The 25986-nt window shown below is 41.0% G+C and overlaps 1 protein-coding gene across 4 annotated transcripts in view; it reads right to left on the reverse strand.

The window, feature by feature from the left end:
• Window positions 1-19968, reverse strand: part of SMARCA1 (SNF2 related chromatin remodeling ATPase 1) — a 37295-nt gene extending 17327 nt beyond the window's left edge. For 2 of the 4 annotated variants that reach the window (XM_075435883.1, XM_075435884.1), the window contains exons 1-15: window positions 19872-19968; window positions 14979-15065; window positions 12303-12469; window positions 11262-11362; window positions 11052-11152; window positions 10590-10769; window positions 8521-8676; window positions 8135-8266; window positions 7307-7375; window positions 5404-5513; window positions 4489-4715; window positions 3818-3939; window positions 3266-3418; window positions 1645-1777; window positions 534-682 (exon numbers count right to left, since the gene is read on the reverse strand). In XM_075435883.1, coding sequence (XP_075291998.1) covers window positions 534-682; window positions 1645-1777; window positions 3266-3418; window positions 3818-3939; window positions 4489-4715; window positions 5404-5513; window positions 7307-7375; window positions 8135-8266; window positions 8521-8676; window positions 10590-10769; window positions 11052-11152; window positions 11262-11362; window positions 12303-12469; window positions 14979-15065; window positions 19872-19943 — 1959 coding nt within the window. In that variant the 5' untranslated portion in view covers window positions 19944-19968. Of the gene's footprint in view, window positions 1-533; window positions 683-1644; window positions 1778-3265; window positions 3419-3817; window positions 3940-4488; window positions 4716-5403; window positions 5514-7306; window positions 7376-8134; window positions 8267-8520; window positions 8677-10589; window positions 10770-11051; window positions 11153-11261; window positions 11363-12302; window positions 12470-12932; window positions 13071-14978; window positions 15114-19871 lie in introns of those variants that run through there. The other 2 variants (XM_075435885.1, XM_075435886.1) reach the window with 2 other exon arrangements.
• Between the last annotated feature and the right edge of the window lie 6018 nt (window positions 19969-25986).

The following is a 25986-nucleotide window of genomic DNA, read 5'->3' on the forward strand; positions in this document are numbered from 1 at the left end:
ATGTCTTTTTCTGCTTTAAGCTTCTACTTACTTTTTTCTTGTAAGGAAAAATGCCCATAGTGCTTCTCGATTTTGAACAGTCTGACTCCAAGACTCTCCATTAAACTACATTTTTTGTGCTAGGATGTAGCCCTACAACTGTTACGACTGAACTTCTAAATTTAAATGAAATTTATGCCTGGCTCTTTGGAGTTGAAACGGCAGGTCATTTTTCTACAGAGCTACCTATTTGCTAATAAAGTTCCGTAAAGGTTTTGTGTCCGTTAGAATTGTTGGCATAAAATTTACATCTTTCTAAAAGCCCACAAAATAAACAATGCTTAAGATACAGTGCACACAGTCTGAACTTTGAAAATAATTACAACTCACTAATTCTACTCTTTCAAGACTTTCATAAGCTTTGAAATATTTACAAATAGTAAAGTAATAGTTGGTAATAAAAATAGGTTTACATAATCAGACTTAATTTATATTTTGGTCCTACATATTTAATGTTTGACATATTTCAAATTCTGTATGAAACAATCTCTAACCTTCTTTTCACCTCTTTCTAAAATAGTGGTTATATCTTCTTCTGTCAGCTCACTATCTTTGGAAGCAAAAACATGCGTCGCTCCATGCCGGATCATCTGCAGCATTTCATCTTTTGCCAGCTTGTTGGACTGTTGGTCTATGAGCCTTCCTAAAATTAGAAGAAACATGTTGAAAGTTATAATACAGAAGTTCTAGCAGGACAGTGCAAACAGCAGATTTTTTCAGTTCTTTGGCAGAACAAGAATTGAAAAACAAAACAACAATACAGAAAAAATTATGTTTCATTTGAGCTGAAAATAAACAGAAATTGGGAACTTCAAGGAAAAGAAAAAAATAACAAGTTTGGATCAAGCCGTAATGAAGAGTGTTTCATATTCAGATAATCCAAATTTTATGTTTAAAATCTTATTCTTACAAAGTTAGCTGAACTTTTAAGATCAAAATCCTATTTCAAGATGAAAAATGACAAAGTATTCTGTAATTACTATCAAGAAATACTTAAGATCTTTAACACTCACTTCACTGATTTGAACGCAAATCTCTGAGTATTTTTCCCAAAACTCTAATTTCTGTCCCAAAATTTCACTTATCCTATCTCATTTCTTCACAGACCAAAGTTTTGACCAGTATCCTTTCAGTAGCCCCCCCTTTTGGAAATACAACCAACCTCCAAAACTTAGCTTAAGAACCTTAGTTTTTGACCAACTATTCTTCCAAGAGCTTCTAAACACAGGCACACAAAGCAGTTGTAATGTTCAGTAAATTAGCGCCTATATAAATACATCTGTCTGTCATGGAACATTCTTTCTTTTTTTCCTTTTTAACATATCACAAAAATCAAGTAACAACTATTCAGCTGTAGTTTGCTTTCCTCATTTAGAGTCTTAGTGTAAGTCTATGCCCACATTATTTCAGAAAATACAATTTTTTCAAAAATTTCAACTGAACAAGTAAATAGCTTACATGTTATAGTTTCTTCAGTTATTTAGTGTACTGCTATTACACACAAGGCCTGCTTTCTCTCATACTGTACCTCTGTACAGTTATTTAACCCATACTTTAAGGGACTGAACAATTCTGTTGCAGACAAACATATATAGCAGTTGATACCTTGTTGTATAACTATAGAGTCCAGTCTCAGTTTTATTTCAGCTCTCTCTACAATCCTCTCTTCAACAGTATTATCAGTGATTAGTCGAAACACCCGTACTGGTTTCTTTTGACCAATACGATGCGCACGATCCTAACAAACATAAATTAATGAGTGTTCAGCAACAAAAACTCACAAGCAATAGACAAGTTAGCTTGCTATACAGCAGAAACAGCAGACTGAAACTAGCATATACTTCTTGGTTCCTCACTTATTCAAGAGCATACAACGTAAAACCAGTACAGTAATACTTACTTACATCTGGCTATCACACTTTTCAAGTTACAGTCATTCTACAGTATTGTAGAATACTATTCTGTGATTCTGTGATACAGTAATCAACGCATCTACCTCACTGTAAATGAAGGGAACCGAATGTCTGCCTAGACTGCAGCTGGCAAGTGGAGATACAACAGTGCATACGCATACACCCCTCCACTGCTTTCAAACTAATTCTCACTTGACATTGGTATAGAAACTTTGGCGTCCCTGTCTCGAGCGTATTAATTCCATGGGCAAAGCCCACGCAGCCACACCTTCAATACTGTAGCTGTCCCAAGCTAGCTACACCAAAGCATCAATACACAGCTCACATAGCATAGGCACAATACACGGCAAATGAGGTTATATGACTAACATACTATACTTTTTTGTAACAAAACTTGTGTTCATTCTCTCTGGAAAACATGAAGAAAAATATTATTTTGTCCTCTTAAATAGAAAAGTTAAACTGGCCTTCAGGCTGTTGGTACCAGGATTTTCTGCCTGCCCCTTAGACATGAGTCCTTGTATCTTTTACTCTCCTGCACAATATTCGTTTCTTCCTGAAAAATTCTACTAAAGCTTACAAATCACTCATCTGCTTCCAGTCAGTCTACTATTGGTAGTTAGCACGCATGTCAAAAGGATGAGTTATTCACAGCAAATATTTGATGTGTTTAAGGGCATTAAAAAACAAAAACAAAACAAAAAAAACCACAAACCACAGAAAAAATAATCTACCCTCCTCAATCATGAGAAGGATCATGTGATTTTTTTATTCCACATGAAATAAATTATAGACTTAATTCTTTGATATTGAGCACTCGGAAAGATAAGATTTTAGTATGTTTAACCCAAAGACAAGGGGTTTTTTTTACCCCTGGTGTCACCACCAAACGATTTTACACTTATGCAGAAACAAGGTGGGTTGAAAAAGCGTAAGCTTCCCAAAAGAGCGAAATATAAAGCTGCATGGGTTTAATTCTTTGCTATCAATTTGGAAACAGCCCTCTTATTTGTTTATGGTTGTCTTCTGGAAAGACAGAATTAAGACTAATTCTATGGATAAACAAATTGATCTAGTAGTATTTTGACAGAAGTAATTTCATTCTGTTACAAAAACAATTAAGACAGACATTTACAGAGAAAAATCTACAGTTTACTCCACAATTGTGCTTATGCCCTTTTTATTCAACTCCTTAGTTCTTGTATTAAATATAAAAAGTAAAGAAAAAATAACAAAAATGCAAGTTCTGGAAACACACAAAACAGAACAATGACAGCTTCAACAAACGAATGTGCATTGGGGAGTTAACATACCATGGCCTGCAGATCTACTTGAGGGTTCCAGTCTGAATCATAGAGAATAACCACATCAGCAGTTGCCAAATTAATTCCAAGACCTCCAGCTCTGGTACTCAGCATGAAAATGAATTTACTGCTGTTGGGAGCATTAAATGTGTCTATTGCTTCCTAAAAGAAAAAAAAAAGTATCTGTTAAAGTATCAGAGTTTTCAAACAAGCTTCCAATATGTTGGTGGCTTTTCAAGGAAATTTCTCTGAAGTTTACAGAATTTTCATACCAAAACCAATTTTTCATAGAAGTAAGAAACTGTTGGTTTGCACAGGTGGGAAAACCCATTCTGAGTCCACAAGCTACAACATTTTCCCATTTAGTTGACAAACAAATGAAACCTGCTTTCATGTGGACTTTGGTTAGGAAATGCACATACCCTTAGCAGCCTTTTTAAACTGTACCATTTTTGCTCTACTTTAAACAATGATGGTAGCTACTTATAGGTATATGTGAATAACAACTTACTAACCTAATATGTAAAAAAAAAGGAATTTGTCTATATACAACTTTCTCACCTCTCTTTCTTCATGTGGTGTCTGTCCATCAAGTCGGCAGTACTCATATCCTCGCCACATGCAATAGTCTTCCAAAATATCCAGTAAGCGAGTCATCTGACTGAAAAGCAGAACTCTGGACCCTGACAGAACACAGAAGGTTTTGCCATTGGTTTTATGTTTTCACATGAATCTTATCACAGAACCTACTACAGAACATGAGCAAGAATTCATGTGAAATATTCTGTACTATGTCTAACTCACTCAAATAAATCTTTCTTCTGAAGTTACTTTTCTGGTATTGATTTAACTTTTCCTCAGGACAGATTATTTGATAATTTATACAGAAGAAACAGAACACTTTAAGCCATTGTCATATAAGTAGCAGACAACTGATGTGCACAGACAAACTCCTCCTCTCATCACAGATTTTCTTAAAGACAGCAGAAAGGAGGCTCTGCTCTTCCTTTCCTTCTACTTCTCCATATTATTAGTCTTCCCCATCACTCCTGTAAGACTTCCTTCGCTCCATGTGTTAAGGTCTACAGAAAAATGATTTTCAACAAAAACCTCACTGAAAGTAACAAATGCATTCACTAGAGGAAAGACAAGAATCAAACTATCCAATTTTTGGCAGGCAGTTTTACTTACAGCAAGCACTCGTATAACTACTGTTCATAAATGGTACTCACTTTGCTCTCTGAGTTTTGCTAGCAGTTTATCCAGAACTAACATTTTACCACTGTTAGTGATGAGATGCGTATCAGTGGTGTAAGGAGGGCCCGGCTCAGCACCATCAAATAGGTAAGGATGGTTACAGCATTTCCGCAGCTGCATCAGAATATTCAGCAGACGCATCTTATCCATTTTCCCAGCCGAATTCAGAATATCGATATCTTTCATCAGGATCCTTGTATACCTGATATTTTACAGGCAATTTTGAACAACTCTCCATTTTCATTTGGTATTATAACATAAATGAAACCCTGCAATATCCTAATTACTCATTTCTGGATGTAAGAGTTTGCTTTGTTTACGTAATAATGAGCTACACTATTACAAAACTTGGCAAAAACATGTGACTGATAATAAGGATGTATAAATCCATACCTAAACATGAAAGGCAATTTGTCAGTCAGTGACAATGATCTGTCACTTACTGAGTTATCTTACAGTTCCATTTTCGGAGTACAAAGTGGATTAAAGATCTCAGTTTATTTGACTGAAGCTGCTACACTGACCTAGCTCCTTTTTTCACATCTCTTCCGGGTATGTGGCTCCTCAAGGTTTTGTATTAATTTCAGCTCAGACTTTTACTGGTGCATACATACTTGGTTCAAATGAGGAAACACAGCAGGCATGTGTTCTTCCGAATAAAATTAAGGAAGGAAAAGAAGTTTCTGCTTTCTTCCTCCCCACCCTTTTCATTACCCTTCCTGAGCTCTTTGTAACTTGTGCATCTTTAAAAAAAGCCCCAAAGACAGCTGTAAATAGGCTTCTCCATTTGACTGTCTTAACATGCAACTCCAAGAAAATAAAAAAATCAGTGCTAACACCTGTAGTGTTCTTTACCAGAAAAGAATCCTACTTTGATGTAAATAACTCACCATTCCCTCTGCATTTTGCTGAGCCCAAGATAAATTTTTACTTCCTTCTTTGGTGGCAAACTCTTCTCTACTTCAGCTTTTATGCGACGCAATAAAAATGGCTTCAAAACCTACACAAATTAAGAGTTTTTCCACAGATTAATTTAGAAAATTGATTGCCTCAAACACAAAACTAACAGATTCGATTATCTGATATTTATTCAGAACCAATCAATAGCTATTGCTGTCACGGTGACTTCTTTGGAAAAATTCTGCTAAACTGCAAAATGAAGTTGTCCACTGATAGGCTAAGTTCACACTCACGATCCGAGGGCTGGAGCACCTCTCCTACGAGGACAGGCTGAGAGAGTTGGGCTTGTTCAGCCTGGAGAAGAGAAGGCTGCGGGGAGACCTGATTGCAGCCTTTCAGTACTTAAAGGGAGCCTATAGGAAAGATGGCTGCCAAGAAGGCCAATGGGATCCTGGGGTGCATCAACAAGAGTGTGGCCAGCAGGACAAGGGAGGTTCTCCTTCCCCTCTACACTACCCTGGTGAGGCCTCATCTGGAGTACTGTGTCCAGTTCTGGGCTCCCCAGTTCAAGAAGGATGAAGAGCTACTGGAGAGAGTCCAGCGGAGGGCTACAAGGATGGTGAGGGGACTGGAGCATCTCCACTACGAGGAGAGGTTGAGGGAACTGGGCTTGTTCAGCCTGAAGAAGAGAAGGCTGCAAGGGGACCTTATAAATGCCTACAAATATCTGAAGGGTGGGTGTCAGGAGGATGGGGCCAAGCTCTTTTCAGTGGTGCCCAGTGACAGGACAAGGGGTAATGGGCACAAACTGAGGCACAGGAAGTTCCGTCTGAACATGAGGAGGAACTTCTTCTCTCTGAGGGTGACGGAGCACTGGAACAGGCTGCCCAGGGAGGTTGTGGAGTCTCCTTCTCTGGAGATATTCAAGACCCGCCTGGACAAGGTCCTGTGCAGCCTGCTGTAGGTGACCCTGCTTCGGCGGGGGGGTTGGACTAGATGACCCACAGAGGTCCCTTCCAACCCCTACTATTCTGTGATTCTGTGATTCTATGGGGACAATCTTTTTAGTAGAGACAGCAGTGACAGGACAAGGGGTAATGGTTTTAAACTAAAACAGGGTAGGTTTAGGCTGGATATAAGGAAGAAATTCTTCACAATGAGGGTGGTGAAACACTGGAACGGGTTGCCCAGAGAGGTAGTGGAGGCCCCATCCCTGGAAACATTCAAGACCAGGTTGGACAGGGCTCTGAGCAACCTGATCTAGCTAGCGGTGTCCCTGCTCGCTGTGGGGGGGGTTGGACTAGATGACCTCTAGGGGTCCCTTCCGACCCAAAACTTTCTATGATTCTATAAAGATTGCCATATTTATCCCAGTTGCTATCCTAAGCAAGGCCTAAACCCATAAGCTTGCAAAATCTATTTATTACCTTTTAACATAAGCTGTTTCATTTCCACTAGCAGTGTATACAAAATACGCCAATATGTGAAAGATAAGTAATGTATGTTGTACTTCCTTCTATTTTGTTACTGTATGATAATGTCTTTTATCTCACACACAGTAAAACAACAGTAAAGGCAAGCCTTTATTCAAACTAGCATGCCATGCGTATCAGTATACTATTCACAATAAGAAGTGGTTTCAAAAAGATCTCAAAATTCTTCCTTTTCACATTTTATGTATAGATTTTGTCTGCTTCAAACAGTAACGTTACAAAAAGCAGTATCTATAATAATAAGTTCCAATATTTAATTCATGAAAATTCTGCTGGGCATTTCTGTAACTAAATACCTTCTCATCCATCTTCTCAGCTGAGATGAAGGAGGAAACAATCTGTTTCTTTTTCACACTGTGCCTGTTAACAACGACACGTAATTAAAGCTTTAATTACTTACAGCATGAAGTCTTTCTACAAGTTTCTGATCACCGAGACAATTTTTAGTGTCGAACCATGAGTCAAAATCCTGTGGTGAGAAACAGCACAATTGGTATGAACAAGTTTATGATCTGTAGCTTTAACAGACACACTGACACTCTTTCACTCCAGCTGAGAGTGGCATAAATCTTGAGACAAATAACTTCTACAATCAGTCTGCAATTCTACACCAGCTCCCCAGCACGTTATAACATTCAAGTCAAATGAGTAACTCTGCAGACAAAATACTGTTACTTTGCTTAATTTACAATGGTTTTCCACGCTCATCACTGCAGTATACAAGTTCTTCCCCTTAGTCCTTATGTAATGATAGGGCAAAAAGGTAAAAAATGAAAAAGACACCAGAATCTTTAAGTAAATTATATGGACGACTGAGCAAAAACAACTGAAGCAGGCAATACAAGCAAAGAAAACGTTAGCAGTACAAGAGGAGAAAGATTACTCTAATTCTAAATGAAAAAAGGCTTATGCCTATTTGAATGCCTCACATACTTCATTCAGCACTGCTTCCGAAATTTTGTTCCACTTTGCATAATTCTTGAACTATTTAAAGTATTACATTTGCTACTACTGGCCTGAGGCCTTATCTGCACTAACAGAATACACTGTTTTAACTAGGTAGAGCAAAAAAAGTAGTCTACAGTTAGATAAGCCGCAGAGCTTCTACTGAATCTTGGTCTTCCACATCACGTGTCTCTTACTAGGCTAGTCATTCTTCTCTTCTGCAGAAAGCAGCCCGGGAATCAAAACAATGAGAACAAGACTCTACTTCCAAACCTCAACTTACATCTGCAGAATTGAAGACGTCAGGTAAAAGAAAATTGAGTAAGGCCCACAGCTCATGGAGGTTATTCTGTAAAGGAGTTCCTGTAAGCAGCAATCGATTTGTTGTCTTGAACTCACGTACAATCTCTGACAGCTAGAAATTCAACAAATAGTTATCAACGCCATGTACATTTAAGCACAATAAATTTTCATCAGTTTCTGAAACCTGAAACAATGTCAAACAAATTTAAAGACTGTTAGCTACCTATGAAATTCATATTTGACCATCCAGTAGCTTACAGCTTATATTTGAAAAAAACACCACATGTAACACTTAAAATCTGCCAAAATCAGATGGAATCTTCCATGTCAAACTATCTTCAAAGTATCAAATAATTTTGAGTTTACCTTAGACTTCTCATTCTTTATTCTGTGGGCTTCATCAATTACCAGGTACCTCCAGTTAAATTTTTTGAAGACCGATTTCTCTTTAATTACCATTTCATATGATGTAACGCAAACATCCCATTCACCAGGCATCATAACATCACGGATAAAAGCAGCCTAAAGCAGAACAATTCAAATAATAAACATTTATAAATACAAACAATTTATATGGAACTCAGTTAAACCTATTTTCTCATTCCTGAAGATCTCCCTCCTCTGTCCCATCTCTGTTGTGTACAGGATACATCTTTAGGCATATAAATCCTTTCACACGAGTGAAAAATCACCCTATGGAACAGCCACAAATGCAGGTCTCCAAGAACTTATTTAGCAGGGTACACAGATGACCCCAGCGAGCAGGGCTGACAGAACTGTTCAAGTCCACAGTCTTGAAGAGCTACCTAACAAATGAGTGTTCTGTACCACACAGTGCACTGACTTACAAATGCAAACACAAGCTCAGAGGTGCTTTAGCCACCACAGAACAGCGAGATTAAGCAGAAAATTAGGAAATTAAAAGTTATGACAGTACAAACATAAGACTGAAAGCAAAGAGAGTACAAAGTGGAGGTGCACATTTCCCTTCAACACAATCTTAACTTCATTCCATGGAACTAGCAATAAACACACTGCAGTACAAATATTATCAGATGTCGAATCAAAACCATCTGCAACGAGCAGTACAGTCAAATACACGACTACAGCACTGGAAGGAACTGTCCAAATTGGTGGCAGAATCAGCAGTTCATCTCACAGAATCACAGAGCCATTTGGGTTGGAAAAGACTCTTAAGATCATTTAGTCCAACCATTAACCTGACACTGCCAAGTCCACCACTAAATCACATCACTAAGTGCTAACATTTGCAGGTCTTTCGAACACCTCCAGGGATGGTGATTCAAGCACTTCCCTGGGCAGACTGTTCCAGTGCTTGATAACCTTATTAGTTACGAAATTTTTTCCCAATATCCAATCTAAGCCTCCCTTGGCACAACTTGAGGCTGCTTCCTCTTGTCTTATCACTTGGTGCTTGTGAATACAATCTCAATTCCCTGAGCCACTCCTCATACGACTTATTCCCAGATCCTTCACCAGCTTCGCTGCCCTTCCTGGGATGCGCTGCAACACCTCAATGTCTTTCTTATGAGGGGTCCAAAACTGCACACAGTATTCAAGGTGCAGCCTCCCCAGTGCTGAGTACATGGGGACAATCACTGCCTTGGTCCTGCTGGCCACGCTATTCGTGATACAAGCCAGCATGCTGCTGGCGTTCTTGCCCACCTGGGCACACTGCCAGCTCATATCCAGCCGGCTGTCGACCAACATCCCCAAGTCCTTTTCTGCCGGGCAGCTTTCCAGCCACTCTTCTCCAAGCCTGTCGCAGGTCCTGCAGGACCCAGTACTGAGCCTTGTTGAACCTCAGCCCATTGATCCAGCCTTTCTAGATTCCTCTGTAGAGCCTTCCTACCCTCAAGCAGTAAACAGACAGCCATACAATCCACATGAGGAGACACAGAATTCACAGGAACATCCAGCTCGTTGATCCCCTTCAAGTTAGAAAACCTTCCTATATCTATTTTCAGGCCTTCACTATGAAAGATGAAAAGTTCTACAACAGAACCCTAGTTACAAGGCAAGGCACGGACAGAAGACACAAGTAAAGAGGGGGAGAAGTCACCTAAAAAAGGTGAAGAAAGAAGTAACAAAGAGAGAGCAATAAAGGAAAAGGAACAAACACTGTCACAATGCAAACACAGAAGAGATCAAAAAAAGGGGGCAAAAAACAAAGAGGAAAGCAACACAAAAACGGGCCAGACAGCTGTACTTTGGTCCAAGTCTATTATTTCACCTACTTACTTGCATTTTTTCCTCATAGTTACAAGCTTAACATTTTGTATTTTCAACGCTAATATAGTTAAAGATTCCTAAAAGATACCATAATTAAGGAAGCAGCTTAGGGAGAATTCCATACACCCAAACGCTAATTTTTGACAATTAACGTGTACATCTTTGAAATGTAGAGTACTTACTCTGGCATCTTTGTCTCCAATCAGGCAAACAGCACGTAATGATGGAACCCAGCGTTTGAATTCATTCATCCAATTGTGCAAAGTTGACTTTGGAACCAGGACCATGTGTGGCCCAGGAATGTTTCGGTAATGCTTCAAATAGCCTAATAATGCTATTGTTTGCAGAGTCTTACCAAGACCCTGCATTGGCAAAGAAGGGGGGGGGGGGGGTAAGAAACCTGCTGAAACGAAATACCATACAGAAATAGCTTCAAACCATTTTCCTACTGTATAATTCTACCATTTAAATTGTTTAAAGCAAACTACACAGCAAATGTTTGCAATACAATTACTTTCATTACAAGTTGTTGAAAAAATGTTGTAGAATGACACATACTACTACATATACCTTAAACACTATAAGCACCTCAATGTTGTTTTTGCTCAATAATTACCAAAAAACTCCAAAAGATTACTGCTTACCATTTCATCTGCCAGAATGCCATTAACACCATTTTCATACAATGAGATCATCCAGTTCAAACCTCTAACCTGATAATCTCTTAGTGTTCCTCCTTTCACATCTGTAAAAGTAAGATTTCTCTAAGTAGAAAAATACTAAGTAGAAAATTTTAATTGCAATCTGCTCAGATTACAACAAAGCAATTGGAGAACTGTCAATACAATACTTACATGAAGGAGATTCCTCAAATCGAATACAAACATTAGACGTTTTTCGACTCTCTGACAACAGCTCTTCATCTTCTTCTTGTTCTGTGCGCCTGTGACGATAACTAAAGAAAGAATCCAAAATTCATGTTTATATGAAATAATTTCAAAACACAGACTATAAAAATCAACAGAGACAAATTATAACAGAAACACTCATTGACTTACTGTGTGTGTGTTCTGCTACCCTGACCAAAGACACATCCTGTCAATAAGTTATGGTTCATTACAACTTTAATTAGAAAGGCTGATATGATGCCCTCTCCTCCAGAGCCACAACTATACTCTGACAAGTACCATCAGTTCTCTAAGGTACTTTTAATGAGCAACACAGAAATGCAAGACACACATCAGCAGTGGCATTAGAATCAATTACTTGATAACTATACCATTCAGAAGAATCACATATTAAATCAAAAAAATTTTTTTTACTTGATAAAATAGAAAATGCTATTTCGTAAACGTTCCAAAAACTAGTTGCTTGCTACTACCGGACCCCTCAAGAAACACTACATGCAGGCTATGCCTGGATTACTGACTAATATAGACAGACTGGTGGCGTAAGACAGTTGGGGCTGAGGGTCCAACATGCACACTACATGCACGTTGCCCTGTTTTAACTTGGTCTAGCTCCGCTCTGATCCCACTGACACACCGACTAGCAGTTGGAGCACATAAGGTGCAGTTCTGGAGTGCATCTTCAGTTTAGCTTCACGCAAAAGAAATTCAATTCATGTGCTCCAAAATCACTCCACAGCATGGACTACAGCATGATAAGTGGTAAGAATCAGGAAATTTACTTCAAAAGTGCATTCCTGATCCAAGGTCACACTAATGTTGATGGATCAGCATGCGTACACCAACCAGCTTCTAAAGAAATTACAATACACCATTAATAGAGTTCTGGACTTACTTCAAGCACAATCTCTACACTACTAACTAGATATATTAAATTGCGTAACTTATTTGAAACCATAAGAAGTTGGAAATAAAAATAAAACATACTCCCCAGCTGAAATCAAACTCTGTTTTTCATCTTTCTTCATCCGTGGCCGTCCCAGCTTGACTTTCAATGGAGATGTTGGTGATTTTTGTGCTGCAGGCTGAATAAAATGTGCAAAAAGTTCTGTCTGCTTCAGGAGGAATTCAAACCTTTTTGCTCGATCTGTTTTCTAGTTTCCAAAGTGGGGAGAGAATTCAAAAAAGAAAATACATTTAAAAAAAAAATATGTATTTTTATTAAGAAACAGAACTCAGACACTTAGAAGAACAACTTATATGAGGAAAGACTGACAAGACCATTTGCCTACAGTTGGCCAACTCAGAGGGCTACAAGCATCACAAAACAGCTCTTGAGCTGCTTCAGCTAAGCAAAAATTGCTTTAGAGCAACCAATTGTAACGTGCCGTAGCTCAAATGATCCTTCAAGAATTCCACTCTAATCTGGAAGACATGGCAGGACTTGATAACTTCCTCCCAGCAACTCACCCCCATTCAAAACTCAAAGATTAGTAAAACAACCCAAAAAACAGTTTACTTGCATAGATTGCTTAAGTCTGCATAGCACACCAGCAACTGTGAAAGGACACTTTAAAGGACTGTCTACAAAAGATAAAAACTAAGGTTCTGACTTACAGCAAGGGATGAAATCCTTGCTCCAGTCAGTGGCAAAACTTGCATCAGTTTCAAGGCTATGAGGATTTGATCCAAGGCAACAATGTGGTAGCTCTGCTTTTAGAGGCATGACTAAAGTAATGGATGCACCAGCTCAATACTGCTTTCACTGAAGTTTGTGAACTCTGCTGCCAGATATCAAATTTCAGTCATTTCAGTTTTGCCATATCAATGAGGCGTATGCATGTCACTATATAAACACAGCAAAACTTATGTCCTTCTCTATATTTAAAAAACACACTACATATTTTTTTTTAAATTATAAAATGTAAATACTATCTGACAGAATGCAAGCGTTATCCATTTCTCTACGCCATATCTAAGCATCATGTAACACTGTACCACTTAAAGCAATTTTCATGTGATCTCATTTGTATATCTTGATATGAACTACAAAAGTGAAATTGTAGTCTGTACCATAACCTTTCTAAGAAATATACAAACAACAGAAAGCTCTTCTGCAGGTAGCTTATATGCCAGTAAAAGTAGTCTAATAGCAGTAACGCAAATGAACCTGATGTGCAATGCATGATTTTGCCACATGAGGGCAATGTTTTTCTTTTAACAGTGCACCACTTACCAGCAAACAAACGTCTTTACAAAGATCTCCTGGAAAAAAAATGACTACTATGTTTCCCTTCCATTCATTATTGGACTACTTGTGTAAATAATCTGAAAACCGAATAAACTGTAAATATCAAGTAAAAATTTCAGGAAAAAAAAAATCTAAAAGGGGAAGTAAAGATGTGGATGTTTATGCTGATACAGGATAAGAGCAAATCCATTCAGACGACTTATATTAAACTAATAACACATGATGGTTTTGGCCAGCTAACCACAACTGGCAAGGTTCTATATTGAATGCCACAATATACCTTTTTTGTCTGCAAAATTACTGACTGGCTGTAAGCAGCACGCCTTGATAAATAGTCAAGGTCTAGCTCACAACTGCACAACTGATGAAAGGTAAATTTTTTTGAGACCTATTCCCTTTGACTCTTAGAACAACTGTACTAACAATCTGATTTCATATTACTGTGAAACCAAGTTTAGTTATTTGCTCAACTCATTCTCAACAGATTCACTTGTGTGTCTTCTCCTTGATTAAAAGTTAAGTATTCACACAAGCAGGTATCATATTTTCTACATCTAACAGTGATACCCTTCCCTGGCTTCTATGGTATCCAATCCTTTCAGACACTACTGTATTGATTAGATATTCATTTAACATTAAAGCTTTTAAGACAAATGCAGCAAGATGCAGATACCAGCTTCAACCAATAACTTACTATATTCGTCATTCAAGAACAAGTCTTATACTGTCCCCCTGGTTTCTGCCTCGTTACCAGTACTGCAAGCTCCCTTCATTTGTGTCACAGACAAATCCTCTTTTGCATAGTTATACCATATATATTTTATGGGGCATATCAACCTTTATGTTTTTCTGTGATGAGAAACTGGCAGCTTCAGTATTTCCCTCATTTAAGAAGTAGCTTAAGGTTGCCTCTGACATGACTCCAGGAGTTATCAAATAAAACTAGCAGAGACAGATTCAAAACCAAAAGGGGAGAGTTCTAAACATAAGATGTGATTGAATAGAAACTCCTTACCACAATAGAGTGTGGATAACTAAAACTACTAAGCGGGAAAAAAAACAAGCAGGCAAATCCATAGGCAAAAAACCTACAAATCCACTGACAACTACTGAGTATACAAGCTGCAGCCTCCAACTCCAGAAATCAAGCAGACGCCAATACCTGGAAGAGTGAGACAGTATTTAATAGAACTATCCCTACCTGCTTCTTCTGTTGTCACATTCTTTATTTAAAACTTACTATTAGCCACTGTGAGCAACACCACACTGGACTAGACATTTAAACTAATCTTGATTTGTTTTTCTTTTCTGTCATATCCAGTCTGCACTAACTCCCTGTAACTGTGTCGATCTAGCTCAAGCAAACAAATGCTGTAAAAAGCTGCAGTACGTTTTGTCGTGAAAACACTTACCATCTTCTCTTCATATTCTGGGTCAACTTCTTTTTCAGGTCTAGCTACCTTTGGAGGAAGCTTGAGTTGAAACGGGGGATCATTTTTCTGGAATTCCAATTTTAAACACTTCATAAATATTGGCTTCGTTATTTACTAAAGCAAAAAGATATCAAACTGAACAAATCTATGCACTACAAGACAAGCATGCCACTTTTTTAAAAATAATTATTTCAAAATTTAATGACTGCATTAATCATATTATCACACCCAAAGCAGAAGCTGATATCCATGATGAAACTAAAGAGGAGATATGACCAGATAAAATGTAAGGTTAAGATCTGTCTCATTCTCATGTTTATCTCTACAAATAGGATCCAAGTTGAAAGCATTGAAAGAAAGTAGTAGAAGAGGATGAAGTTTAATCTTTCACAGAAATCTTCCTTTAAATGCGTAATTAAAGTCAACATCTCGAAAAGATTTAGAAAAATTAAATGTGATTTCTAAAGGTAAAATTTCTAACTGTAAATTTCTGGGACTTGCATCTTGGTTGGGTTTTGTTGGTTCATTTTCACTTCTGGATGAGTAGTCAAGAGTTTACTTGGAAATACATGTTTAAACTATGCATAGCCATATACCTAGGAAGAGAGACAAACTAAACACCCAAATCAATCAATGCAGCAACCACTGCATGGTATGCTCTTAGACAGTTAATGAAGAACTACCTTATTCACTATAAATGAAAGAAATTTAAGAAACTGTAACAAAAATGGCTGACTTTTGTAGTTAATGAGATTCATCTCTGTCTTCAGTTGGGAAGCTCAAAGCAAGCTTCCACAATTTCAACTGCTACATTGCTATATTTAAAATTTAAAAAAAAAAAAAAAAGTAAAGCTGGCCATAATACTGGTAAAATATCTTTTTTAAAAAGAGAATCCTGGGAAAAATGTTTGGTGGAGTTTTTTTTACTAATTCAGTCTTTGAAGTATGCGTTTTTACACAACTCCTGCAAATAAAAATTACTTTTTTTGAGATGCATTCAATTACAAAGTTTTTTTCAAAAGCATTGAATAATCTGCAAGGAACTGCCAAAGTGCCTGTCTGTATAAAAGTTAACAGAGTAGAGTTTTAATCTGGCAAGCGCTTTAAGTATCAGCCTACTATAAATTCATTAAAATGAACTAATAATTAATCTAAACTATGCAAGGTCAAGTAGCAAAACCAGATTAAAATACATAGAAGTTTGTCAAGCAACATTACACTTAAATTTCAGAACTGTTACAATAAACATATATGGTAACTTACTCTTCAACTTTAAGCACAATCATGCAAATGGGAGGAACATATACTAAAGTCAGAGATTACCTTTTCATGTTTGGCCCAAGGGCATAATTCTCTGCCAAGGTAGGCACTACAAAGTGTATAATGAAGTTCTTTGATAATTTAATGATTTTATAAATACAAGAGTTCAGCTTTGCAAGGCCAAATTATTATGTTCCAAACAGGTAGCATTAGAAAAGTTCTATTCACTTACAGATTCTTCAGTCATCTAAGTAACCAGCTCATCTCAGAAAGCAATGTTAGGACAGAACTGTCAACACCAACACGCCAAAGAGCGGGTCATATATATGTATATATTCACACCTCCATTACATTACTATATAACATTCACTCCAGTAAAAGAGACTGTCAGTGTTAATATCAGGCCCAATCCTCATCACTGAAGTGACAAAATACTTCTCACTTCTCCTCAGAGGAACACAAAATTGACAGCAAGCCATTTCAGATGTCTCCCTCACTTCCCCTAGGAATACATTACATATATACATGCTCATGGAAAAAAGTTGTCTATCTACCTCAGGTAAGCATGAAGTTTCTCCAGGAAAAATCAGAACAACTCAATATGATGAGAGTCTCTTTTAATTGCAAGTTTTCTAAGTAAAATGTCATGCAATATTATCTTTTTAAATCCTTAAGGCAGATGCCTCTAATGCCAGTTCTGTTTTTACCCAGATTTCCCCAGAAGAAGAAAACTGATGGTGGCACACAGATCAAATTTATTAAGAAACAAGTATTTGTGAATAACATACTCTGAGTTAAAGAAGTATATGAACTGACATGTAAAGCTACTGCAGCCACAGCACTATAGAATTACACCCTTTACCTTACCTTCAAGACAGAACACAGTTTCCCTGCCCCACCCCACTCGTCATTGCAGTGTTTCTGCCAAACACTGATGGCCTCAAAATGTTAGAAAAAACGAACAGGAGACTGTCAAATGCTGATGAAAGAAACAAACAACTTAAGAAACATGCATCCCAATAGGCTTTCTCTTCCTCACAACTTACAAGGGAAAAGAATACGCTGTAGTTTCACTAAAACACTAGTCTGTGCTGCCGGAGTTCGATGGATAGTACAGATCACAGACTCACAGAATGTTAGGGGTTGGAAGGGACCTCTGTGGGTCACCCAGTCCAACCCCCCTGCCCAAGCAGGGTCACCCAGAGCAGGCTGCACAGCACCGCGTCCAGGCGGGTCTGGAATATCTCCAGAGAAGGAGACTCCACAGCCTCCCTGGGCAGCCTGGGCCAGGGCTCCGTCACCCTCGGAGTGAAGAAGTTCTTCCTCATGTTCAGACGGAACTTCCTCTGCTTCGGTTTGTGCCCGTTGCCCCTTGTCCTGTTGCTGGGCACCACTGAAAGGAGTCTGGCCCCTGCAGATATTTATAAGCATTTCTAAGGTCCCCTCTCAGCCTTCTCCAAGCTGAACAAGCCCAGCTCCCTCAGCCTTTCCTCATAGGAGAGATGCTCCAGTCCCCTCCTCATCCTCGTAGCCCTCCGCTGGGCTCTCTCCAGTAGCTCCTCATCTTTCTTGAACTGGGGAACCCAGAACTGGACACAGTACTCCAGATGGGGCCTCACTAGGGCAGTGTAGAGGGGATGACCGTCATATCCAAACCTGCTTCCGCAGAATGATCCGTGTTATAAAAATCTAGACCTTGTCAATTAATAAATTTTGATACAAGTAAGAATACTTCTCTCTTATTACCAGATGGATCATGTACCTAATACAGCAGAACCACAAAACTTTTCATTAAGTCTGCAAGAGTTTTACCCTAGAAACTTGACACAGTGCATCTTCATCACTTAGAGAGCTGACTTAACAGGGAACAGGAGGATCAAAAGAAGCCTTGGTGCAAACAATTAATTAACCAGCAAAAAAAGTACTTTTGCTTTTAACTCCGGGAGCTAGCTGGTAACAATCTGCCTCTACCCTCAAAAAGTCTTCAGTTAAAGACTAAACCCAACACAAGAGTCCCCTAAAAACCGGTGTCATTTAAACACCTTACAATAAATGTGACCTTGCAGCAGCTTCAAAAGTAACAGACCCTGAGTACTCCAATGACCCGAATACTTCCCCTTGAAATCTCTACTAACTAGCCTGAACAGAGCTACTAACTTTGGGCTGAAAGAATGATTTGTGTCTCATAAGTGCAATAGTTAGTCCTAAAACGTGTAGGTCACGAGAACACCTAAATAAATGACTGAGAATAAGAACCGTTGCTACTTTAGTTGACTACTCTCGTAACCTGTGCTACTGAGAACTTTAAAGAGATGCATTAAAAATTAGAAGGACCCCTTTTGTGTTTAACTCACATATACAGCACAGAAATACATTCATAATAACCATTAAGTTAAGACATTGTTTTGGTACTACTACAACAAGAAACACTATTTATAGTGAAGTAAAACAGTGAGAGGGGAACAGAGCACAACAGGCTGTATTACATATCACTACTATGCAGATCGTGTAACTAACTGTACAGCTGTTTAACAGACCCGTGGCCCAACATGAAGTGAAATTCCACAGTCTAAATAAAAACTCAAACAGCAAAAGCTGCCTGTTTACTTTTTTTTTAAGAAACATATTGACCAGTACAGCACAGTAGTGAAATGTTGATAATATTGGAAACCATTCACTGCTTTTGAATGCCTGCCTGGAGAAATCATTCTCTAAACATTTAGTACTAACTTTTTATCAGACATTCACAAAATTTTGCAGAATAAGTTGTATCCAATACAGATATAGTCCTTCAACTTTTTCCCCTAAACAATCAGGTAATGCTCAGACTGTACTGTACCTCGTACCTGTTTGTATGCATAAGTAATGAAATTAAGAACCAAGCGTTCTTTTCAGGCAAAACCAGACTTTCATCACTTGGAATAAAAATTCTGATTGCACTAACACCAATACTTCTGCAATTTTCTCCAATATCATAAACACGACACAGGGTCATCATTCTTCCTAAGTGTTCATAAGACGCGTTCTTCAGGTTAAATCTTGCTCAGTTTCCAAGGATACCCGAACACGTCACTTCTTACATTCCTTCTGCTTCAGCCTGGAGTCTTTTTTTCCAAAAAAACCCAGCGGGAGGAGGCTGGCAGCCATGCGCGCCCCACCCGGCGCCCCCATTCCTCTCCGGGACAGCTCTACCTGGGGCCGGGGGAAGGGAAACAAGATGGCGGGGGGCACCTGAGGAGGGGCCCGCCGGGAGCAGGGGGCTGGCGGGGGCCATGCGGGGCACAGCCGCGCGGGCTGAACGGCCGGTCCCGGCGTGCCCGGGCCGCACGGCTGGGAAGGGGGCACCGCAGGGGACTGTACGGCTGCCCCCGGGATGCTGAAGGGACAGATCGGGAGTATGTTCGTGCGGGAGCCGGCCCGCAGGGCCGCCGCGGAGGCCGGGCCGCGGCTCTGCCCCTCACGGCATGCGGCGGAGGGGCCGGCGCGATGCCAGCGCCCCCGGGGCCGCCTCAGGGCCGTAGGAGGCGGCGACGGGGCCAGGCGCGGTCGTCCCCGGAGGCTCCACCGCCCGCCGGGCTCCCCCCGTCCGCCCACCCCCACCCGTAGCGGTACCTCCTCGGCGCCAGGCTCCTGCACAGAGGCGGCCGCGGCGGAGGTGGACGGCACCTCGGCTCCGGTGTCCATTTTGTGCGCGGCGGGAGCCGGAGCCACCGGGGGGGGGGGGGGTGGGGGGTGGGGAGGGGGGCGCGGGGGCGGCCCCACCGCCCCGAACACCGCGCGGCCCCGCCCCTGCCGCGCGCCCCGCGCGCGTCTCGCGATGCTTCCGCGAGAGGAGGGGGCTGGGATCGCGCGTGTTTCCCGCCGAGCGCTGGCGGTGCGCGTGCGGCGGGCGTTAACGGCGGGGCGAGGCCTGCGCCACGGGCGGAGGGGGGAAGCCGAGGGGGCTCTGAGGAGGCTCTGAGAAGGCTCCGGGTCCAGCCCCTGGCCGATCTCCCGGTGGGTGCTGCAGAAGGCACCGCTCCTGGTCCGCGGAGGCCTGGCTGCCTCCCGTTCTCTCCAACTGGCACCACAGCTCACGGAAGAGAAGGCGGTCAGGGCTGCTACACACACAAGCAGTACCTCTGGACGTGCCCAAGGGCTGTATTACCATGTACCGCGCTGCCTCAGGGCCTCCCAGGCGTCTGCTATGTTTCTGTGACAACGCTGGCTTGGAGGGGGCCTGAACTGCTGCAGCCATTGCTGAGGTCCCTCACATGCCTCAGCTGCCACCTTTGCAATCTCCAGAGGGCAGGCAGCCTGTGCCTCAGCTGCGAGGGGCGGGATGTGCTCTCCCACCCGTGTCTTCCCAGACCAGCGGCCCTGCGGCCCTGGCACAGGCGTGGAAGGCGTGTGGACTCATGCTGTGGGAGAAGTGAGCACGGGTGCTGACATGGAGAGCCGACAAAAGGACAAGATGCTGCAGGAGCCAGGCAGAATGGTATGGGGCAGAGAACTTTCTGCTTGCAGTTTATTTTTCTGCATTCCAAACCCTATTGCAAATAGCAAGTGTGTTTTCCTAAGTGCCCCGGGCTGTATTTGAAATAGAAGATCATCTCCTAACATCTGCAGGGCTAAGAGGTACCAGTGGTGCTCCCAAAGCAAGAGCAGCTTATAGGAAAATTTTTTTTCTTAAGAAATTTCATATTCAGCAGTGTTTGTGTATTTCATACTGAAAATTGCACTAGTGAAGCCACTGAATTTAGTTACTGTCAATGCACACGTTTCTGGCTGTCCATGCAAGATGTTCAGATTCTCAGCTACTGAGCTGTAACTTTTCTTATGCTGCAGGATTCCAAAACAATCCTTGAGATGACAGACTTAAAAATTTGAGAGTTCCAAATCAGCCATTTTACCTGCTGATTACTTAGAAAGGCAGTATTGTGAGCATTTTGTTCAGAGAACTAGATGAAACCCTAGCCTTGTAGGCAGAATGAGCAATAAAAGCTTTTTCATTCCATTAAATAGCTCAGTAGCTGTTATCAAGATCTTTTTTGCGTAACTCGACAACTAAGCTGAGCAAATGGGTGACTGCAGCTCACATACATACACTGCATTTAGAAGGACCTCTGAGACCTCTTTTCCATCCATGTGTTGACTCCAATAAAGTGCCATTTTGTGAAGAGTAACTGAATGTCTGAACTGTTTCCATAACTGCCCGATTACTCTGAAATTCAGTATCTAAGTTATGGGCCAACATAGAAGATTTAAGCTCTCAAAGCCTGTTTTCTGTGTCATGGAACAGCTGCAAAACAGTAACAGTGCTGTTCCAAATTATTTAGCACCTTATTGTCTCTACTCAGTGCAGGGGTGGGTTGGGCCAGAGGGCCTCTAAAGGTCCCAAGCATTTTGTGATTTTATGATTCTATGATTCTTATTGCCTTCTGCATCTGTTGCGTAGTTTGCAACAAAGCAAGACCCACAGCATCTGCAGTAGCCCTTCCATGTGATTTATTTTTAAAAGCTTTGGGAAGTACATTTTTTCATAGCACGATTGAGAAGAGTACATGACCAGTTTTGATAGAGTACTGCAAATAGCTTTTCCAAACAGGGCTGTCTAGAAAATGAAGCTTACCATTAGCTATACAAAAAGTCTCTAAGGTGGGAAAATTCCAGTCTATGAAGTGTTTCTTCTTAGCCTTTACAGAAAATAGCTCACTAACCACGTTTAGTATTTGACTTTCCTACTCCAGTTTCAAAGGCTTGTAGCTTCTGTTTATGCAAAACACTCTCTCAAGTGTTCCTCACAGCTTGGTTTTTACTTGAAATTCACAGGAACATTACATGCTGTACAAAACAATCAAGCTGGTGCTTTCATGAAAGATCCCCTTTGGATATTTTTTGCTTGTGTGCTTAACATTTGCATTTGGCACTTTGCGTAGATGTTCTCAGTTGCTTCTCTGAGATTATGTTGTGTACCCCTGTGGATCCATAGGCTACTGGCTGAAAAAATCAGTCGTACAACAGTATTATCATGCAGTAATCCAATTAATTATAAAAAAATGTAGTGAAGTGCTTTTTTGTACTTACTTTATATACTATTTTTTTATTTATAGCTTTTCTAATATATTTGCAAAATTCCACAGAATTTCTCCTTTTTTTTTTCTGTGGGTGGGAGGCAGGGGGCTAGTATTGATGTTAAAGTTGTAGATTTAGGCATTAGCTCTTTGTTTTCCCAGGTTTATTATTCCTTATTTTACAGTCTACCAGACACAATCACCGGTGCTGAATGTGTAGTCTCCTACACACTAAGGTTTCACAGCAACTAAGAAGGTCTCCTCTGTCCGACTCAGAAAGATGGCTTTTGACATCCTCTATGATGACAATTATGTTTTCTTGTCAGACACAAAAAGAGAAATTGCATATACTTAGGCTCACTGTTAACCACTTTTATGTTTCAGACACAGCTGGAATATGTAAAGAGTTGATGAGATACGGATCCAGGGGCATTTTCATTACTATTCAGGTAAGACCGTAAGATTTTTGAAATCTTGGTCTATGGCTACTCAGACTTTCCCAAACAGGGGTCTAATTGTAGTGGTCTGAATTTCTCTAGCACACATATATTTGATTTGGGTAACTTTTTAAAGTAAATCTTAGTATTCTGTGGAATTACTTTATAGGCAAGCTGTTATAAAAGCCCCTTTTATGTGAGTTTGTGTGGATCAGTTGTATAGATACCTACCTATGGGTGTGAATGGAGAAATGTTACCAAAAAGCAGGCTGAAGAAAGAAATAGTACACGCTGAGCAATAGTGTATGAATATCCCCCAAGAACTGATAAGCTTTAGAGACCGGTAGACCTGTTGAATTTGCGAGAACAGATAAATTTAGTACACCAAGAATCTGCCAAATCCATACAAGGCCACCAGCACGCACAGGTATCAACAGGTTGTGTCACTCGGACCACAACCAAAAAGCGGTGGCTGTGGCTGCTAAATACAAATGCAGCTGACAGGGCAGTGCCTACACCTGCTGAAGAAAGAGGAGCCCTTCAAAGAGTTTCTGAGCACCTTAGTAAGCAGGTGAGGTTGGCCTCCCAACTGTTGCACAAACCAAGTGACTTCGTGTGTGTGCGCGTAATTGAACGACATGAATGCGCTGTGTGGATAGTTACCTGCTGTTAGCAGTAAAAACTTGGTTCTATGGATAAGAACAGCTTAAATAATAAAAGGCGTCTTAAATACTGCTGTGATTTGTGTCTTCCCTGAACGGAAAATCCGATTTACAAGTGACAGTACCGCTGCCAGATGCCACTAGGTGGCAACACGGGCCTGCGCTCGCCTGGGGCTGCCTGTGGGACTGCTGGCTTCAAGGTGATCCTGCAGCCGGAGGACTGTGTAACAGGAGTGCTGCTCAGCCTTAAAACTGGATTGATCAAGAATAGGAAAAAAAATTTAAAAAATTAGATTTGGAAACCATCCTGTACCTGCTGTTCTTAGTTACTTCTAGAACTGTGTATCATGTACATTTAGTACCTTCCCCCAGAACGGCAAAAGTGTCTTGTTAAGAAGGGCCTTGGCTAGGTGGTATCCTCTGACTTTGGGATCTGTTCACTCCCTTGTGCACATTCAGGATGCTCTCCGCTCAGTGTCAGAGTCCAAAATCCACACATACTACGCTAGATGTTTCTAGCTTAAAGGTACTAGCAAATGAACTTAAGCCACCGCTGTGTAAAACATGTTAGCTATAAGCAATAAACAGTTTTATAGCTCACAAACAAACAGGATCTGGGAGTAACAGAAGTGCTATCTCTGAGGTGTTTGCAAGTTGACTTGCAGAGTTGCTGCCTTTATTTCTGTACCTACATTAGCCTACGCCAAGTGTGAGTGTCAGCAACCACAGTGCACTAACCACACATTACCCTGACTGCAGTGTTATCATCTTGCTTAAAATGCTTATATCAAATGTTGATATTTAAATATTGCTTATATGAAACGCTTCTCTTTTCATCTCGGTTGTTAAATGGTTAGAGTTTCACTGTTGCCTTGGCTAAAAGGACATTGGTGGCAGGGCTGAGGAACCAAGCTGTTCAGGGCCCAGGGGCACTGATAGACCCTGGCCCCCCTCCCTGTCCGTGGGAGCCAGGAGCCCCCTTTAAGCTCAGACCTGCGCCTTCAGGGCTTGTCTGAGCTAGCTCCCCAGGGAACAGCAAGGGCCAGCTGCTCCCTGGAGGGTGTGGAGCCAAGCACAGTAGCATGGCCAACAGGGCAGAGGCCTCATCAGCTCATGTCCAGCCCCACAGCACCTGACAAAGGAGGGCAGGTCTAGAAACAGTACCCAGGCTCCACCAACAGTCCAGATCATCGGGTGAGCTGGTGGTAACAAAGCAGATCCAAGGCCAAGCCAATCCACAGGTCAGAATCACATCTGGTGGGAGCGAATGGGATCAGGCACAGTCTACTGATCAGCAGGCAGGTCCATCATTAAGCTGAGCTGAAGACCAGTCCTTCCACAGCACAACTCATGTGGGGACTGGTGGCCCAGGGCTGACCCCAAATGAGGCTCCTGGGCCTACAGACAGGGAGTGTAAAGGTCTGTAAAGGCCCCAGGTAAGGCTGGCCGGGATTATTAAGGCCTATTAGTGCGCTCAGGCTGCTAGCAAAATCATACACCTCTTAACACAGCAGAAAACAGGCAATGTTTTCCTTGTCTGTATTTCAAGCATCTTCCAGACAGTACTGCTCTCAAAGAGCTCTCCCTAGGCCTTTTCTGATGTTCATGCAGGCTCCTATGAATGTGTGAGGGGTTTCCTTGTATCTTCCTCATCTTGTTTCACGGCATTTCTGCCTCTTGCATCTCTTCCAAAACATAGTTTACAATGCAGCCAATCTAACAGCAGTCTGAAAATGGTGGTCTCACTACCCTTCTCCAGGTGGGGTCTCGCTCTGTACTGTCCTGTGCAAGCAGTGCCATTCATCTTAATGTAAGCAGCATCAGCAAGGCTGACCCAGCAGAAAATGATTTCCTGTCTTTTATGATTTTCCTATTGGTTTAATGCGCTAAATGGACTAGCTGTATGGTCATAAAAATGCCAGAAATGATACAAGGAAAGCAGTGGGAGGAGTTCATAGCTAGGGGCAGGAAGGAGAGTGAGGCCTCCCTGCCAGCGACAACTGGCTGCTAGGATGTGAGTAAACCCAGACTAAGTTCACACCCTGGCACATAATCAGACTCCATCTACCACCACTATCTCTGTCTTTTGGTTTTCTAAAGTCAACTCACAAGGCAAAAACCTTCTGCCACACCTCTCTTGCACAGTTTTACTTATGGCCTGGGATTTGATATGTGCCTGCTATTGTTTAAGTTGTCTTAACCATTTACTCGCTCCCTCATTTGGCCTAAGCTAAAGGACAACATTGTGTGGAGAAGCTGTTTTCCGAATCTCCCAGGAGGAATCCTTCCTTTCAGTGAAGGAATGATTGTTGTTCCTTTGAAGTCTGCTGCCTGGCTGGAGTGGCTTGTTTGGCAGAGAAACCATATCTGCCAGTTGCTGTTATTACATCTTCTGTTGCTGAGAATTCAGAAATGCCACCTCTGTTTGTATGTCAGTGGTTATGTCCTTCCAAGTAACTTCGGTTATGTCCAGCAGCACAATTCTATGCATTCTGCACTTGCCTGTGCAGCCCTGTTTCGTTCAGATCCTTATTTCATAGGTTCCTTTCCAAAATTTATCCACTTTAAGGCTCCA

The sequence above is a fragment of the Opisthocomus hoazin genome, chromosome 14, assembly GCF_030867145.1.
Source record: "Opisthocomus hoazin isolate bOpiHoa1 chromosome 14, bOpiHoa1.hap1, whole genome shotgun sequence".
Taxonomy (NCBI): domain Eukaryota; kingdom Metazoa; phylum Chordata; class Aves; order Opisthocomiformes; family Opisthocomidae; genus Opisthocomus; species Opisthocomus hoazin.